Source organism: Mytilus galloprovincialis, chromosome 13 (assembly GCF_965363235.1).
Source record: "Mytilus galloprovincialis chromosome 13, xbMytGall1.hap1.1, whole genome shotgun sequence".
NCBI lineage: Eukaryota > Metazoa > Mollusca > Bivalvia > Mytilida > Mytilidae > Mytilus > Mytilus galloprovincialis.
Window position 1 is genome coordinate 71844363 of NC_134850.1, and position 17524 is coordinate 71861886.

General features: G+C 32.6%; 1 protein-coding gene across 1 annotated transcript; it reads right to left on the minus strand.

The window, feature by feature from the left end:
* Positions 1–3557: 3557 nt before the first annotated feature.
* On the minus strand, positions 3558–15129 carry LOC143056624 (cation-dependent mannose-6-phosphate receptor-like). Its single transcript, XM_076229780.1, has 6 exons — positions 14902–15129; positions 12357–12532; positions 10453–10565; positions 9018–9160; positions 7097–7223; positions 3558–6131 (listed from the first exon to the last, which is right to left on the minus strand). Exons 1-6 carry the CDS (start codon positions 15060–15062, stop codon positions 6012–6014), a joined length of 840 nt encoding a protein of 279 aa, XP_076085895.1. The 5' UTR covers positions 15063–15129; the 3' UTR covers positions 3558–6011.
* Positions 15130–17524: the final 2395 nt, after the last annotated feature.

Sequence of the window (17524 nt, forward strand, 5' to 3'; positions counted from 1 at the left end):
TAAAATGCAAATTTCATTTTTTTACAAAAATAAGGCTGTTAGTTTTCTCATTTGAATTGTTTTACATTGTCTTATCTGGGCCTTTTATAGCTGACTGTGCGGTATGGGCTTTGCTCATTGTTGAAGGCCGTACGGTGACCTATAGTTGTTAATGTCTGTGTCATTTTGGTCTTTTTTGGATAGTTGTCTCATTGGCAATCATACCACATCTTCTTTTTTAAATGTTAAAATTAGAATAGCAATACTTTCCCATGTAAATTATCCCATATATTTAGTCACTGAACCATGATGACTAAAGGAACAGCATATTGCCTATGCCACTGGACGTTGAGCAACCAACAATCATTCAATCTTAATTGTTTGCAAGCTAACTGTATGAACAGTACTGAATTTTCTGCAGCGGATGTGCCTGAAAGACTGAAAATGTCTTTCTAATTTTCTTGTTCAGACTTTTACAGCAAAATGCATTTAGTGTGTAGGTAAAGGTAATATCTTTGACTAGCTTACTTGCTAGCTGATCTGTTAAGCCATTATTAGGTTAGGTACATTACCCTCCTTTTAGAGTAGACTAGTCCAACAGATAAACAATCTATCAGTCTGTATGACTTAGACAAAGGAGGGTAGTATACCTTAACTTATAATGACTTCATAGTATAGATAGCAAGCAAGCTAGTTGAAGACATTACTTTTGCCTACACACTCGCTGCATTTTGCTGTAAGAGCTGTTCAGATCAAAAATTACTTTGTGTTGTGTTTTTTTTTTTTATCTAAATAGGTTTATCAGTGTCTTGTAATTGTACAGGTAACAGAAACTTGAAACAATTAATTTTCTTATAATTTATTATCATAAAAATAATCAACACCAAAATCTGAATGAAAATCTGAATGAAAAAACAGGAAATAACAAGGAGAAAAAAGATGACAAGAAATATGGAATACTGTGGATTCATTGTTATTCCTGTGATACTAATTTTCATGGATTTCTTTGAATATATAAATCAAGAATTTAAAAATTCAACGAAATGTAAATTTACTGAAGGTATGAATGCAGAATCAGTCAAAACCACTTGATCAAATATCCATGAAAACTACAATTTTTTCACAATCCACAACCAGGTGCTCCGCAGGGCGCAGCTTTATACGACCGCAGAGGTCGAACCCTGAACAGTTGGGGCAAGTATGGACAAAACATTCAAGCATGATACAGCTCTGAATTTGAATTGTGATCAAATTTTTGACATTACATGTTTTTTTTTACACAAAACAAATGTCAAGATTTTACAAATCAATTAAAGATTTCTTCTTCAAACTTTTTAAATCTAAAATTAAATAGTTGACACAGCATAGGTTTCTGACACAGAATGAATGTGGTCTAATGAACTTAAAAGGTTTTTTTTGCCTTTGAGCAAATCACTATGCTGTTGAATATTAATCCTCTCAAAAAAATGTTTGAAGAAATTTTCTTTTTATTTATGAAATCTGAAATGAGAAAAATTTAACCCCCGCCCCCCCCCCTTTTTTTTCACATCCCCGTTTCCCTTTTTCAAAACTGATATCAATTCAAATTTCTAATGGAGTTTGCAACAATAACTACTCATTTAAATACATCATAAAATATTAAGATGTAAAAAAACTGCTTGTTATCACTGAATGGTAAAGATTATTTAAATTTATCAGTTGGTAGTCAAAAGTGTATATACATTGTATATTGTATATAACAAAGATTTAAGTTGATTCTGGACAAAGAAAGATAACTCCAATTAAAAAAAATTCTTGCTATTGCACAATATTGTGCAATAGGATATTTCTTGCTTACTATTCTGGACAAAGAAAGATAACTCTAATTAAAAAAAAAATTGCTATTTCACAATATTGTGCAATTAGATATTTCTTGCCATTGCACAATACTGTGCAATTGAAAAGACTTGCTATTGCACAATACTTAATATAATAATTTTAGATCCTGATTTGGACCAACTTGAAAACTGGGCCCATAATCAAAAATCTAAGTACATGTTTAGATTCAGCATATCAAAGAGGCCCAAGAATTCAATTTTTGTTAAAATCAAACTTAGTTTAATTTTGGACCCTTTGGACTTTAATGTAGAATTTGAAATTTGAAAACAGGACCAAAAATGAAGAATCTACATACACAGTTAGATTTGGCATATCAAAGAACCCCAAGGATTCAATTTTTGATGAAATCAAACAAAGTTTAATTTTGGACCCTTTGGACCTTAATGTAGACCAATTTGAAAACTGGACCAAAAAACTTCAATCAAGAATCTAAGTACATTTTTAGATTCAACATATCAAAGAACCCAACCGATTCATTTTTTGTCAAAATCAAACTAAGTTTAATTTTGGACCCTTTGGACCTTAATGTAGACCAATTTGAAAACGGGACCAAAAGTTGAGAATCTACATATACAGTTAGATTCGGCATATCAAAGAACCCCAATTATTCAATTTTGATGAAATCAAACAAAGTTTAATTTTGGACCCTTTGGGCCCCTTTTTCCTAAACTGTTGGGACCAAAACTCCCAAAATCAATACCAACCTTCCTTTTGTGGTCATAAACATTGTGTTTAAATTTCATAGATTTCTATTTACTTAACCTAAGGTTATTGTGCAAAAACCAAGAAAAATGCTTATTTGGGCCCTTTATTGGCCCCTTATTCCTAAACTATTGAAACCAAAACTCCCAAAATCAATCCCAATCTTTCTTTTGTGGTCATAAACCTTGTGTCAAAATTTCATAGATTTCTATTAACTTAAACTAAAGTTATGGTGCGAAAACCAAGAAAATGCTTATTTGGGCCCTTTTTGGCCCCTTATTCCTAAAATGTTGGGACCAAAACTCCCAAAATCAATACCAACCTTCCTTTTATGGTCATAAACCTTGTGTTAAAATTTTATAGATTTCTATTCACTTTTACTAAAGTTAGAGTGCGAAAACTAAAAGTATTCGGACGCCGGACGACGACGACGACGACGCCAACGTGATAGCAATATACGACGAAAATTTTTTCAAAATTTGCGGTCGTATAAAAAACTGGTATACACAAAAATAACTGAATACACAGTACTTGTAAAGCAAACATATATAAGAAATTAATTTAAAGTTGTCATTTCAGTATATTGAATGTGTCTTTTAATAGTCAGTAACTGAAATCTGAAAAAAAATTATACTGAAGCTTCAGAGTGTTTGCCACTTGGAGTTAAGCCGGCAACAAAGTGCCAGACTTTGTAAGAATCAGGCAATTAAGAAAAAAATCAAAACATGGCAAAAAAAACCACCAACCTAACCTCCATATTTTGAATGTACCCTCATCCTCAGTTTGAAATAGTAGGTAGGTATTTCCTTCTGCATGTCCGGTAATTAAAAAATATCAAGATAAATTTTGATAGAATGACGAGTTACCTTCCCAGACCACTTTAACCAAATTATATCTTGAATTATCAGAACAGGGAAAGGAAAAGAATGTTATATTCATGCACCATTATACATTCTGAAATTAATTGAGGGTCAAGTTTAGTGGGTTTTTGTTTGTCATGTTTTCACCTCTGCCTGATTCTTGGGCAGATTGGCACTTTAAAAAATAAAAATATTGGATGACTAAATTTAGTTGAAGGTTATCAAATCTTAACCCACTTTGAGATCTGTCTTTCAGGTATAAACAAAAGATATAAATTTCACAGTCAACAATTGTTTTTCTTTAAATACATAGAAATGTGCACAAATAAATCACAACATTTAATACACAAAACAGCACTATATAATGACAAATGAGTATTACACAATAAAAAGATGTAAACATTTCAAACTTTTGTGTAAAGTATAATGTCTGTCAACCATGTGATCCCTCTGTACAGTGCATGGAAACAAATGTATAGGAATACTTCGAAACCCTTTCCCACATTTTATAATAAAAATTAAACTTTGGAAAGGTATAAATAATAATGGAAAAATGGATTTCAATTCAATATTATGTAAAATGTAAACTTTCTGCAAACCATAAAATATGATAATAAAGCATTAAAACATAGATAGAAAGCACAATATTACTTTTTTTTTTATATCAATTGAATTAAAAAATAAAGATGAAAATTTAAAATTCAATTCTAATTCTTAACACTGGGAATAAAATTATTTATTATTACCAGGACTAAGAATAATTCAGCCATTTATCAAATAGGGTAGAAATTCTTAAAATGGTTAATATCAATCTTACTCTACATTATCATACAGAATAATCAATCAATTCAGAGTTATATATTTCGCACACCATTTAAAAATAAACTTGTTCAATGCACCATAACCCTAATGAAAATCATAGTTAAATGGTTTGCTTGTTAAATTGATTATACTAAATAATATATAAAGACACTTTTTAAAATAAAAGTCTTTAATTTTTAAATGTTTTCCCGATTGATATTAAATATTCAGAAAAATTCTGTGGTGTTTGTTTTTTGCAACAGGATACGTTTTACAAAAATTATAACTTGTTTTGTAAATGTATTATCATTACTTTTACACAGATTAACTGAAATCTCAATTATCAATCTCAATATATTTTGTCCATTTGGTAAAAAATCACATGAATAAAGATTTGCAAAAATTTGTGTATTTACAGTTGAAGAAGTATAAGCCGGGTCAATAGGTAAAGGTCAAAAGGTCAAATCAAAACTCATGTATATATGATTGTAACTTGACATGGTTATAGATTTGGAGAAGAAGAAAAAAAAGATTGAAAATATTCATTGTCACGAAAACTATTCATTGTCACACAATGTCAAAACAGAAATAACACAGTAGTAAATAAACCTTTATAGAGATATAAATTTGTATTGTCCCCACTAACACTTAAAACAATTTATTAAAATATCTATACAATGTGTATTTGTTCATTAATGAATATTTCTGTCATACATATCATCTCATAACATTCATTCATAATATTCTCAACATTGAAAAAAAAAACATACCTAAATTAGAACGGATACAACAGTATCATGTTTGATTCCGTAGATTCATTATTTTTCATGGGTACAATTTTTCGTGGACTTTGAGGATGTAAAAGAACCAAGTACACATACAAATTTACTATATGCTTGTATGCAGACTCTGGCAAAACTATGATCAAATCATATAAATAGAAAATACAACTTTTCCTCAATCCAAGAAAATTGGAAACCCTTAAATAAATGAATCCAGAGTACATGATATGATATACAATGACTTTCTCCCCACCCCCTGTTCTTTAAAAGCTTCATGTATGTCATGGTAATGTGGATTCTATATTGCCTAAAGGTGATAATATATGAAATGATTTACTTTCAAGTTCTGAACATGATCCTGTAATTTCTTGAAACAGGATGGTATTTCAAAATCTGTGAAACATTTGAATATCATTACTGCTCTCCCCACAAGTTCACAAACATACATGGTTGAAATACCATCCTGTTTCTAGAAATTACTAAAATACATCTGATATCTTAGGATCTATGATGATTAAAGAACAGAGATCTTGAAAAGTGGTTTGTTAGAATGTTTAAACCACCAAACTTGGCAAAGAACAGACATAATTGTGGTATTTTGCCATAGAAATAATTGTGAGGACCAGCAAACTTTCTTAAAGGACCACCTCAAAAAATAACTAGGACAGAAAATTTTGTATGAGATCTGATGACTGTTTTTGTAGCTATTTACACCCATTTTAGATTTAAAATTAAACATTTATTTACTTTGGAATGTTCAATCACCAAAACACATATTTTATCACAGTATATAACATTTCCTATATACCAGGCTCAGCAATTGGCCCAAACACTGGTTCCCTTCCATAGCTAGAATTGCTGAAGTTAACTTGGATCCAGTATGGGTCATTAGCTGTATCTTTAACGAATCTTTTCCTGAGCTGATCTGTTAACAGGTCTATAAATACTTTCCATGGCAGACAACTCTCAATTTAAATGTAGTTTCACAATCAAAGAAAACAACTGCATTTTACATCGGCAGTAAATGGTCATCCCGGTCATCTTCTTCCTGTAGTTGGTCATCACCTAAACCTTTGTATGGTTTAGATTCTGATCTGATTCCAGTACGACATAAATAATTACAACCATCCTGTAAATTAAAAGGAGAAAACAATCAGAAAACTATTTACACATACCATGCATTTCAAAAGATTGTTTTCACATACTGGGTTCATATTTTAAAAACCTATATTATATAAAAAAGAAGATGTGGTATGATTGCCAACTCTCCACAAGAGACCAAATAAGAAAGAAATTATTATTGAGTTGACACTTCTGTGTCAGGGCCACAGTAGCCAGGGAGTTTAAATAATAACTGTCTGTTCTAGATCTGGAGTCATTATCATTAGTGGGATACCAATTTACACAGATTGTGTGGTTAAAGAGTTACAAATTATTTAAATGTTAAACATCAAAATCATTACTGAAAGAAGATGATACTTCCTGCTAACTGATTTTTTTTAGTTTCTGATGTAAAATGCACTAGACAATTTCTGATAGTAAAACTGTTGTTTCTTTTTTTGAAAATGAGAATAGTTTGAAAAAAGCCTCCTTACCCCCAAAACATTTCAAATAAATTGCTTCGCTGAGCGCATCTGAATACAACCACATAGGTCCAACCCTGAACAGTTTGGGCTAAAATGGACACAATATTCACGCTTGATACAGGTCTGAATTTGGATTATAATTTACTATTTGACACATAATAGGTTTCTGTAAGAATTTAGAATTGGTTAATATGATTTGAATTTATATTCAATGTTTTGCTTTTGTGCAAAACACTATGCTGTTGTGAATTTAGTAACTGTTACTTATAAAAATAAATTGACAGCTAATTGTCTGAAGACAATACAACATTTTTATACCATTATTTACAAGTAGTGTAAGGAGGGTAAATCTAAACATACACATTTTACTTTGAATGTGTTTGGATTACCTCCCTTACACTTCTTTAAAAATTGTCTAAAAATGTTTTGCGGTCATATTAAAATGCCTCTGAAGATAACATTTTTTGAATGTTCTATTGTTTGTAGAGATATTAACAAAACTACATACAGCTTGTAAGTTGCCAAAGTCCTGCCAGAAACTGTAGTTAGGTATCTGTTCCTTTCCTTTAGCTCCAAGAACAAGTCTGTTATACAGAAATCCTAAGAGGATGTACAGGCACACAACAACAATGAATCTGTAAATAAAAATATATCTCCAAGTGCAGGAACACCACCACAAAATGATTATGTAAACAATGAGTTTATAGTACAATTCTGTTATACAGAAATCCTAAGAGGATATACACTGTTGCCTTCCCTTAACTGCTCTTGAAGGATTTTAGGAAAATGGTAGAAAAAGTCATGAAGTAAATGCGACGAAAGCAAAAGTAAAACAAGCTCATTGAGGCTACGAGTGTGAGCATACTCAGTAATGTGATTTTGACCATCTTTTTTGAAAAAGTGCACCAACTTTTAAGAAATCTCAAAATTAGGTGAAAAAATTTCCAGATCCTTGTCTCCTAGTGCAGGAACACGACCACAAAATAATTATGTAAACAAAGAGTTTAACGTACCAGTCTGTTATACAGAAGTCCTAAGAGGATGTACAGACACACAACCACTTTCTGTACAGATTTGTCAATCACAAATAGGTCAACAGATGTTTTAATATTCAGTTGTACAAGGTAGATTTCTATCCAAACAGCTCATATATTGAAAAATTTAAAGTATTCACAAACCATGATGAGATAATAGATCTAACTATATTTTTTTGCATGTAAATATCAACTAATAGGTAAATCTACTGTTTTATATAAACTGTTACCTACATAACTAATATGGAGCCAACACCAGTGATTTTGCTAGTGCTCGTCATTTTCGTAATTTACGAAAGGGTTTTTCGCATTGACGAAAGTATTTTAAATCAATTTCGTCAATTAAATTTTCAAAGTGTAAAAATATTTTCGCATTAAAATACTATAAATCTACCTGTCTTTATGATTTTGACAAGTTTATGACCCAAAGGTAATTAACATTTTCAACAGGTGTTACAAGTTGTGATTACAACTAATCTGCTTATTGCCATCCGATGGGTTACTAATCTGTTAATTATTAATAAACCTCACAATTGACCATCATAATTATTTCCCCAGGAAAATCAATCAATCAGTCGGAGTATAGTTCGTCATGTGTTCAAAATTGTAACACCCCCCCCCCCCCGGACAGTTCGCATTTAAAGCATTTCTATGACTATTTATAGACATTAAAAACGTTAAAATGAAATCGTTCAGAATCAATTAAACGAGAAAGACAAATATATATCTCTTACTAAAGGAATTTAGTCAAAAACTGATAATTTCATGATGAATCCTGACTCGTTTTTCATTTATTATTTACGTGTCACTTCCCGTTTTCGTTTCATTTTAGAATCGAAAGTAGTTAATGTGATCTATTCTTGTTTGTTTACAGCCTCCTTTCAGTTATTAAAATTGTTCCAAAAAGGATTTTATACAGTTCCAACTTAATAGAAATGATTTCCAAATATCTATTTAGACGTTTTATAAGGCATGTAAGGATAATGATTATGCAGTGATATAATCGTTGCAAGTTAATTTCTGCTGTGATTCCTTAATTTTTTATTTTTTTTTTAAATGAATCCAACTTTTGTTGATCAGGAATGTCCCCTGGAACAAACTGAAGAGAAATTCTGAATTAAGTTTCTGGATCCCATGTCAGAATCTTTCAAAATAAGGGTCAATACAGTCAAATCATACAATACTGACTGCCAATCATGCCTAAGTCCTTTAAAATCTGACAAAGTCAAAGATGAAGCTAGTAATATACATCCTTACTGTTACACAAAACAAGGTTGATTTTAATAATGCGCAAACGTGACTAAAGCCCCCAAAATCCTAGCTTAAACCTTGGCCAACAGTGAGACCTATTGTTATTGGTTGTTCTCAATTTACTGGTATATAACTGGTACTTACATGATAACTAATATGGAGCCAACACTGAGACTAATAGTTATTGGTGGTTCTTTTATACAAATGTCAGGTGTGGATATCTCAAACAAGTAATAACAATCCTGTGATTTGTCAGTCTCTTCTTCAAAGATTTTAACAGTTTCTTCCTTAAAATATAAAGTAACAAAATGAAACTACAAATAGTTCAAAGGCAATAACTCCCGACATGAGTCAACTGATGTTTAAGACAATATGTTCTTTTTGAAGACCTTGTACTGCTGATCATTATTGTGTTCATAGTACTAATCTTTGTCTATCTATTATACTTTAAGGAGTAATAATTTCCACAAAAAACTTCAAATGTGCAGTGAATCCCAAAAACAAAGAAATATATATGAGCATCCTTTGTCCAGGTAATTTGCTAACCTATCAAAATAAGGAATACACTTCTAATTTCTTCTTTGTAATATGTAAACAGTGATCCACGTGGTAATTATTAAATTCTATAAAACTCAAAAATTTTACTTTAAAAATTATGATACAGATTTTGATAAATAAACAGGTTTATATAACATAGACACAGTACAGAAGAGCTACTTGTGACGCCATTATCATACTCATGTTAAAACAGATTTGACATCATTAAAGAGGGGAGACAACTTCCTCCAGATTTGACATCATTAAAGAGGGGAGATAACTTACTCCAGATTTGACATCATTAAAGAGGGGAGATAACTTACTCAAGTTTGACATTATCTAAGAGGGGAGACACCTTACTCCAGATTTGACTGTATTAAAGAGGGGAGATAACTACTCCAGATTTGACATCATTAAAAAGGGGAGACAACTTCCTCCAGATTTGACATTATTAAAGAGGGGAGATAGCTACTCCAGATTTGACATCATTAAAGAGGGGAGATAACTTACTCAAGTTTGACATCATTAAAGAGGGGAGATAACTACTCCAGATTTGACATCATTAAAGAGGGGAGATAACTAACTCCAAATTTGACATTATTAAAGAGGGGAGATAACTACTCCAGATTTGACATCATTTAAGAGGGGAGACAACTTACTCAATATTTGACATCATTAAAGAGGGGAGACAACTTACTCCAGATTTGACATTATTAAAGAGGGTAGACAACTAACTCCAGATTTGACATCATAAAAGTGGACAACTTACTCCAGATTTGACATCATTAAAGTGGACAACTTACTCCAGATTTGACAGTATTAATGAGGGAAGATAACTTACTCTAGATTTGACATCATAAAACATTATTAAAGAGGGGAGATAACTTACTCCAAATTTGACATTACTAAAGAGGGGAGATAACTTACTCAAGATTTGACATTATTTAAGAGGGGAGACAACTTACTCCAGATTTGACATTATATTAAAGAGGGGAGACAACTAATCCAGATTTGACATTATTAAAGAGGGGAGACAACTTACTCCAGATTTGACACTACTATCACAAGTGATCATTATCCTGGCTTTCCTTGGTTCTTTCCCACAATGGGTACTATATGGCTTTCCATCTAAATATTCTAATATAACCCAGTCAGCTGAAATAAAACATTAACAATCATTAAATATCTTGTGTGAAAACATTTTTTTTCTCAGGAATTAGGGATGTATGGGTTTTCCCAATGTCTTAAGCTGTATAGTAGCCTTGATTTGTTTATATTTTGAATTTTACTCTCTAATGGTTTTTATAATACCATAAATCTGATTATTTTTAATAAAAATAGTTAAATAATCATTTAAACTAACTCCTGGTTTATAATTGTTTATCTATTCTTAAAATGAACAGTGTGAGTCGTGCGTGTTCTTACTTTAAAGATGCCACATATACGTAATACCAGCTTACCTCCCTTTGATAGATTTCATTGGTCAAATAGGATAATAATTTTGCTTACAAATATAATTCAAATTGACCAATCAGAAATGGTGTTTAATAGTGTTGGATAATCGGTTGGTAATTTCAACCGATTATCTATTACAATCGGTTGATAGCAACCGACTATCGGTTATAATCGTATCGTACCTTGCCCATTTTTTTTTAATGAAATCATGCATTTAGTCTCATTGTACATGTCTAATGTGTATATTCCATCTTATTGCAGAGTTTATATATTCATATTTGATCTTTTGCTTCCTTTTCATATTCTGGCGTACTAAATTATAATCCTAGTACCTTTGATAACTATTTATTTAGCAATTAAAACAATGAATTGATAAGAATCAAGATTCATATTGAACATATTTTATCTCATAGTTACAACATTAATTACCAACAGTGACACTAACATTTCTAAATTTCAATGGTGTAACTCACAAAACAATTTCAATAAAATAGCTGTATAAATATTTGAATGCTTCTAAATAAGAAAAGATATATAAAGTTTTTAACTTTAAGAAATTTGAGATTAACAGAAAAAAATAAAACAATACATTTGCATTATAATACATGTATATACAGTAAACAAAGGGGATTAAGCCAATGTCTGTTAATTCATGTAGAATGCTTTTTTTTCATTTTAGTGATCATTAAATTTTCTTTCAATTGTGTAATTCGTGCGTCTGAACTTATAATTGCAAGAATGCGGAATTATTACATAGTTGAACCGTATCCGATTTGTGATTCTTATATTTTTCAATATGGCGGACAAATTTCGGAAAATTTACAAAAATAAACGATGTTTGGCAAGCAATTTGGAAAGGAATATGACGTTTTTGATGCTACAAATGGATAAAACATTAATAAAAGGCAATTTGCAACACGTTCTAATGAAGCAAAGAAATTATTTTGCCTAAAATCATAATGATTTTATGTACACTTTCAAATAACAAGTACCGGTATTGAAAGAAAGTATTTCATACAAAGTTATTAATTTTAAATAACATTCCATCAATCTGCAAATGTTTATAGTCAATGCATTTGTCACGTTTATAAAGAAGGAAATTGGTTATGTCTTTAATTATAGGATGTTTGACTATTGTCACCGATCCTGATAATTTTTGTAATTATTTGTTTGACTGCGCATATTAAATGCAAATCACAAACAGACCGGAAATTGATAAGCTAAAAGTTCAGAAACTTTAACGACAATCGATTAAACAAAATCGCAATTGATTATCGACATTGCCAGGCCCAACCAACTGATTTCCTACTTATTCCGATCATCGGAACAACACTGGTGTTTAATTATCATGGAGATTATGATTAGGCAGAGAATGTGAAAAATAATTAATGAGAAGCGAAGTTGAATTTCTGAATCAACATTCTATGTAGCACATTGTAGGGCTGCTGTCTAATTTATAGTAAAATAGTTCATACATGTAGTATAACATGCTTCCTTCAATAAGCTGGGAGTTATTATAACAGCCAATGACCCAATGTCTAGGATCTTTATCTTTTATTTCATTTTGTACAACTCCAACATTTTCCCCAAACTTTTTTTCAGGGTCAGCATTTACACATATTCCAATATTATAGCTGTACTGGCCTCCATTGTCTGTTGTCTTAAATCTGAAAGAACAAGATTAAAACAATTACAGTCATGCGCTACATGTAGATGATCATATGGTCAATGAATTCACAAATCTGGAAATAACTGATAATTTTTGTGTCATGATGATCTTTCATTATAAAATTGGTGCCAGGTACGTGTAGCCTCATGACAAAGGCCAATTTGGCTTCGCGTACCATCAACTGATTTTATAATAAATTGTCATATGATCATGATGATCGGGAATGAAATGTGAAAGATAACACTTATTTATTCAAATTCAGTATAATTTTATCTTTTAACCTGCATTTTTAATATTCGTGTATCTTTCATGTTTGAGGGGGGATATGACCTTAATTGGGACTCTGGGATCAGATATTGTTTTTTTTAATTTTCATAATAACATATTCTTTCATATTTCAGTCTATATTTTAAGCTACTTTAGAATTTCACACTTTTCACATGCAGTACTTGAACGGTGCATGGTGTGCATTACCAAGGTGATGATGCAAGCACAGGAAGTGTCAACAATGTCAATGTTGTTTTATAATTGACATCCTTGAGTAAGTTGAAAGTTTCCATTAAAAGGACTATACTGCCCTTTTCTATAATATCTCTAGAATGGCTGCTAGGGTCATTGCTGGAAAATGCAGAGAAAAAGTTTTAATATACACCGGTTTCAAATACCAGAAAAACCGACAGAGAATTCATGCTATATTCTGGCGATGTTGGAGGAAAAAGTGCAGGGCCAATCTACAAACAAATGTATTCAACATAGATGGTCAAGCACCTAATATTGCTATTTTGCAGGCTTGTCCACATACACGTGAAGAAGACGATCTGGTTATTGGAACTGATACAACATTAGAAACTTTGCGGAGTGCAATTCAACAAGACCCAAGCGTCCCAATAAAGCGGGTATATAACAACTTTTCTAGAAATGTGGCACAAGAGGCGGAGATCGAAAACATATTCCTGAATTTCAGAGTTAGTTCCATAGTGACACGCACTCGACTACGTCTGCTTCTGCAAGATAATGAGTAAAATCAACGAACTGATTATACTGCCATGGTTTGGTGCGCATATAAGACCACCCCCTCCTCCCAAAATTTAGAAAAATTCAGCTTTATCATAGAGGTTTTAAAGGCCTCCACTGACGGTGCTGATACGACCCCAGGAGGAAGAGCGTTACAATCCCGGATGGTTCTTGGGAAGAATGAGTGTTTTCAATAATCACAGGATGCTGATGGTACTTGGATGGATTTATCATGCATGTTTCGTGTCAGTCTTTTCTGTGGTATTAGTTGACCTTCCTTTGATATGGTCACTTTGTTGTTTTCTATTTTGTAAAACATTGTGAGTCTCGCTTCTTTCCTACTTTGTTCTAAGGATGTCCATTTGAGAAGTTGTAGCATCAGGTTAACGCTGGAGTGGTTATGGTGTTTGTTAGACACTCCTCTTCTTTGTACTATCTCAATTCTGTCAGTCTCTGTCTGAAGGTATGGATCCTATACTGGACTAGCATATTCTACTATTGGACGTACCAATGTTTTATAGGCATTCTCCTTCACTGTAGTTGATCCTATATTTAACTAGCTTACATACATGTACCCACAGTACCTCATGATAATGACGAAGTTTCTATCCATGGGCATTGGAAAAGGACATGATTGGAAGATAGATTTCTGTTGTATAAAAACTTAGCAAAATATGGAACCATATACTTGGCAGCAATGGTCCTTGGTTGGTCCTGTTGAAATGAGTCCAAGAGGGCTGCCACAGTGAACTTAGTAATATTGGACCCTTTAGGAAATAACTTAAAGATTTTGTCGTCTGAAATCAAAGAGCCAATTTTAACTCTGCCTTAAAATGATGTCTTGAACATCTAAGAAACAACCATCTTAAAAATGAAATAGTGCAGCACTAGTCAGTCAAATGAGTACTGTGAATACGTGAAAACCATGTGTGACCAGAACTGACTTATAGAGGCCTAAAAAACCTCACAAGTGACCGGAAGTCATGTTCAGCTTTTCCACTAGTTGTTAGGTACGATCTTTTTACTTTTAAATCAGTTCATGATACTTTCATCATATATATATGCATGCAGTACTCAAATCCGGTACATGACTCCCGACTCACATACATAGTAGAAATACCATTAAACTGTCGGACTATCAAACTGTCAGACTATTGAACTGTCAGACCATCAAAACTGTCGGACTATCACTTCGGCCCCAATTGTAACAGATCAGCTGAATTATTTGATAAATGACTAACCAACAATGTTTGTGCTTCCCTGGTCGGGAGGATATTACAAATTAATGTAAAATGCAGTTACAAAAATAATTATGTATATGAAATCATAAACAAGTAATGGATTTTAACATACACTTTTCCCAGCAATGGTTGAAGCCTCTTGTGCATCTCAGATTGTGCTGTTTTATGGTTTATGAATGTACATAATGGGGCCGATTTTTGACCGTTTACTATTTTTAATATGAAAGTGAATAGAAAGATGAACAAAGAATTTTGAGGTTGTAGATATTTCATGCTTTAGCTTGTATTGTTTTCCGGGTCCTTCATGTGACACGGTGACAGGATATATTTCTGGTTCCCTGGGCGAATTGGGAAACCAGTGAACAACAAAAATAAAGAGCGTTGGATCCGGTCATAATTAATTGATATGTACTTTGTTTAACTTATCTTTTTATATACTTTTATATTATGTTTAAAATAATAATGTAATTGTTCTGCTCTTTTTGGGCGCCCTGATTGACAAATAAAATATTTGTTTGTTTTGTTTTGTTTTGTTTTGTTTTGTTTTGTTTTGTTTTGACAATTTTTGACAATTTTTGACCAGCTATGGTGTAATGAAGAAAGCAAGGCAGAATTTCTTATATTTTATAGTTTTAGCATATAAAAATGTCAGCAGAAAATATCGTAACATGAGGCATCTATATACGAAATCATGAATCATCCAGGTCTTCATACTTCTAAAATATAAAGCTTTTAAGAAGTTAGCTAACGCCGCCGCCGCCGGATCACTATCCCTATGTCGAGCTTTCTGCTACAAATGTCGCAGTCTCGACAAAAACTAAATTGATTGTTTTGTTCAATCATTAATTAAAGTGATAAAGTGAAATAATAATTCGCTTTTAAGAGCCAGTTTCAGCTGTTTGGTTAAATTTTGTCAAAATAAGCTAAGTAACATCGCTGATGAATTATTTGACCTTATTGAATCTGTATGCATGTAACCTCCGATTAAAAACCTTAGCTAGAGATAATATGCATGAATTAGGCGTGTTTAGTTACCAAAAGGAAAAGAATATCAACATCAGTGAAGGGAAATAAAGGTAAAACATTTGATTGACCACAATAACCCATTCTTGTTCAGATAAAAAACGATGATTAACATAATACTTTTAACCTATACTAGAAAATCAAACTAGACCTAGAAACGCACGACTTCGCTATCTATTTAATTGAATCTATATAGATGTTTATATCGGGTTATAATACCGTCGGCAAGTCTTCGGATGTCACATAGATGGTTTATTAGATGATGTCTAGACTAAACGTCAGCACCACCTGTTTTTCACCAGCCAATAACAACAACATCACCTGTTTTTTTTTATCTGCTATGTACAACGGAACCAGCTGTTTTTCACTAGTAATTCACAATAACACCACCTGTTTTTCACTAGCCATTAACAACAGCACCACCTGTTTTTCACTAGCCATTAACAACAGCACCACCTGTTTTTTCTCTAGCCATTAACAACAGCACCATCTATTTTTCACCAGTCAATAACAACGGTACCACCTGTTTTTCACCAGTCAATAACAACAGTACCAACTGTTTTCACCAGCCAACAACAATACCACCTGTTTTTCATCAGCCATTAACAACAGTATCACCTGTTTTTCACTAGCCATTAACAACAGCACCATCTATTTTTCACCAGTCAATAACAACGGTACCACCTGTTTTTTACCAGCCATTAACAACAGCATCACCTATTTTTTACCAGCCATTAACAACAGTACTATCTGTTTTTCACCAGTCATTAACAACGATACAACCTGTTTTTAACCAGCCATCGATAACAGTACCAACTGTTTTCCACCAGCCCATAACAACAGTACGACCTGTTTTTTACCAGCCATTAACAACAGTACCAGCTGTTGTTCGCCAGCCAATAACAACAGCACCAGCTGTTTTTCACCAGCCATATTTAACAGCACCACCTGTTTTTTACCATCCATTAACGGTACAACCTGTTTTTCACCACCTGTTTTTCTCCAACCAGTGACACCAGTACCATCTGTTTTTAACCAGCCATCGATAACAGTACCAACTGTTTTCCACCAGCCCATAACAACAGTACGACCTGTTTTTTTTACCAGCCATTAACAACAGTACTAGCTGTTGTTCACCAGCCATTAACAACAGCATCAGCTGTTTTTCACCAGCCATTTTTAACAGCACCACCTGCTTTTTACCATCCATTAACAACGGTACAACCTTTTTTTTCACCATGCAATAAGAACGGCACCACCTGTTTTTCACCAGCCATTAACAACAGTACCTCCTGTTTATCATCAGCCATTTACAGCGTCAACACCGAGACTACGCCATTAAACTACATCACAATTTGACTATATGGTGCATCGTCATGATGTGTCGCAACCAATACACATATTAGCAGGAAATTATCAAACATTGGCCAATGTGAAAAGTCAACAATATGGAAATGTTTTTTTCCAACCACAGGAAATTCGAAACTTATATTCATACAGTCAACAAAGTAGTCATCAGCAAGCAAATCAGACTGGAATCAATCAAAATCAGCGATTGTCAGCAACCACACACAACAAACTTACATTTTTGAAAAAGGCATCATACACTAAGCAATCAGAAACATGAACAGAATCACAAGGGACATAAAAGAAGCATATCTTAAGTACGACAAGATATTGTTGGCAAGTCGCCAATATTTGAAAAGGCCAAA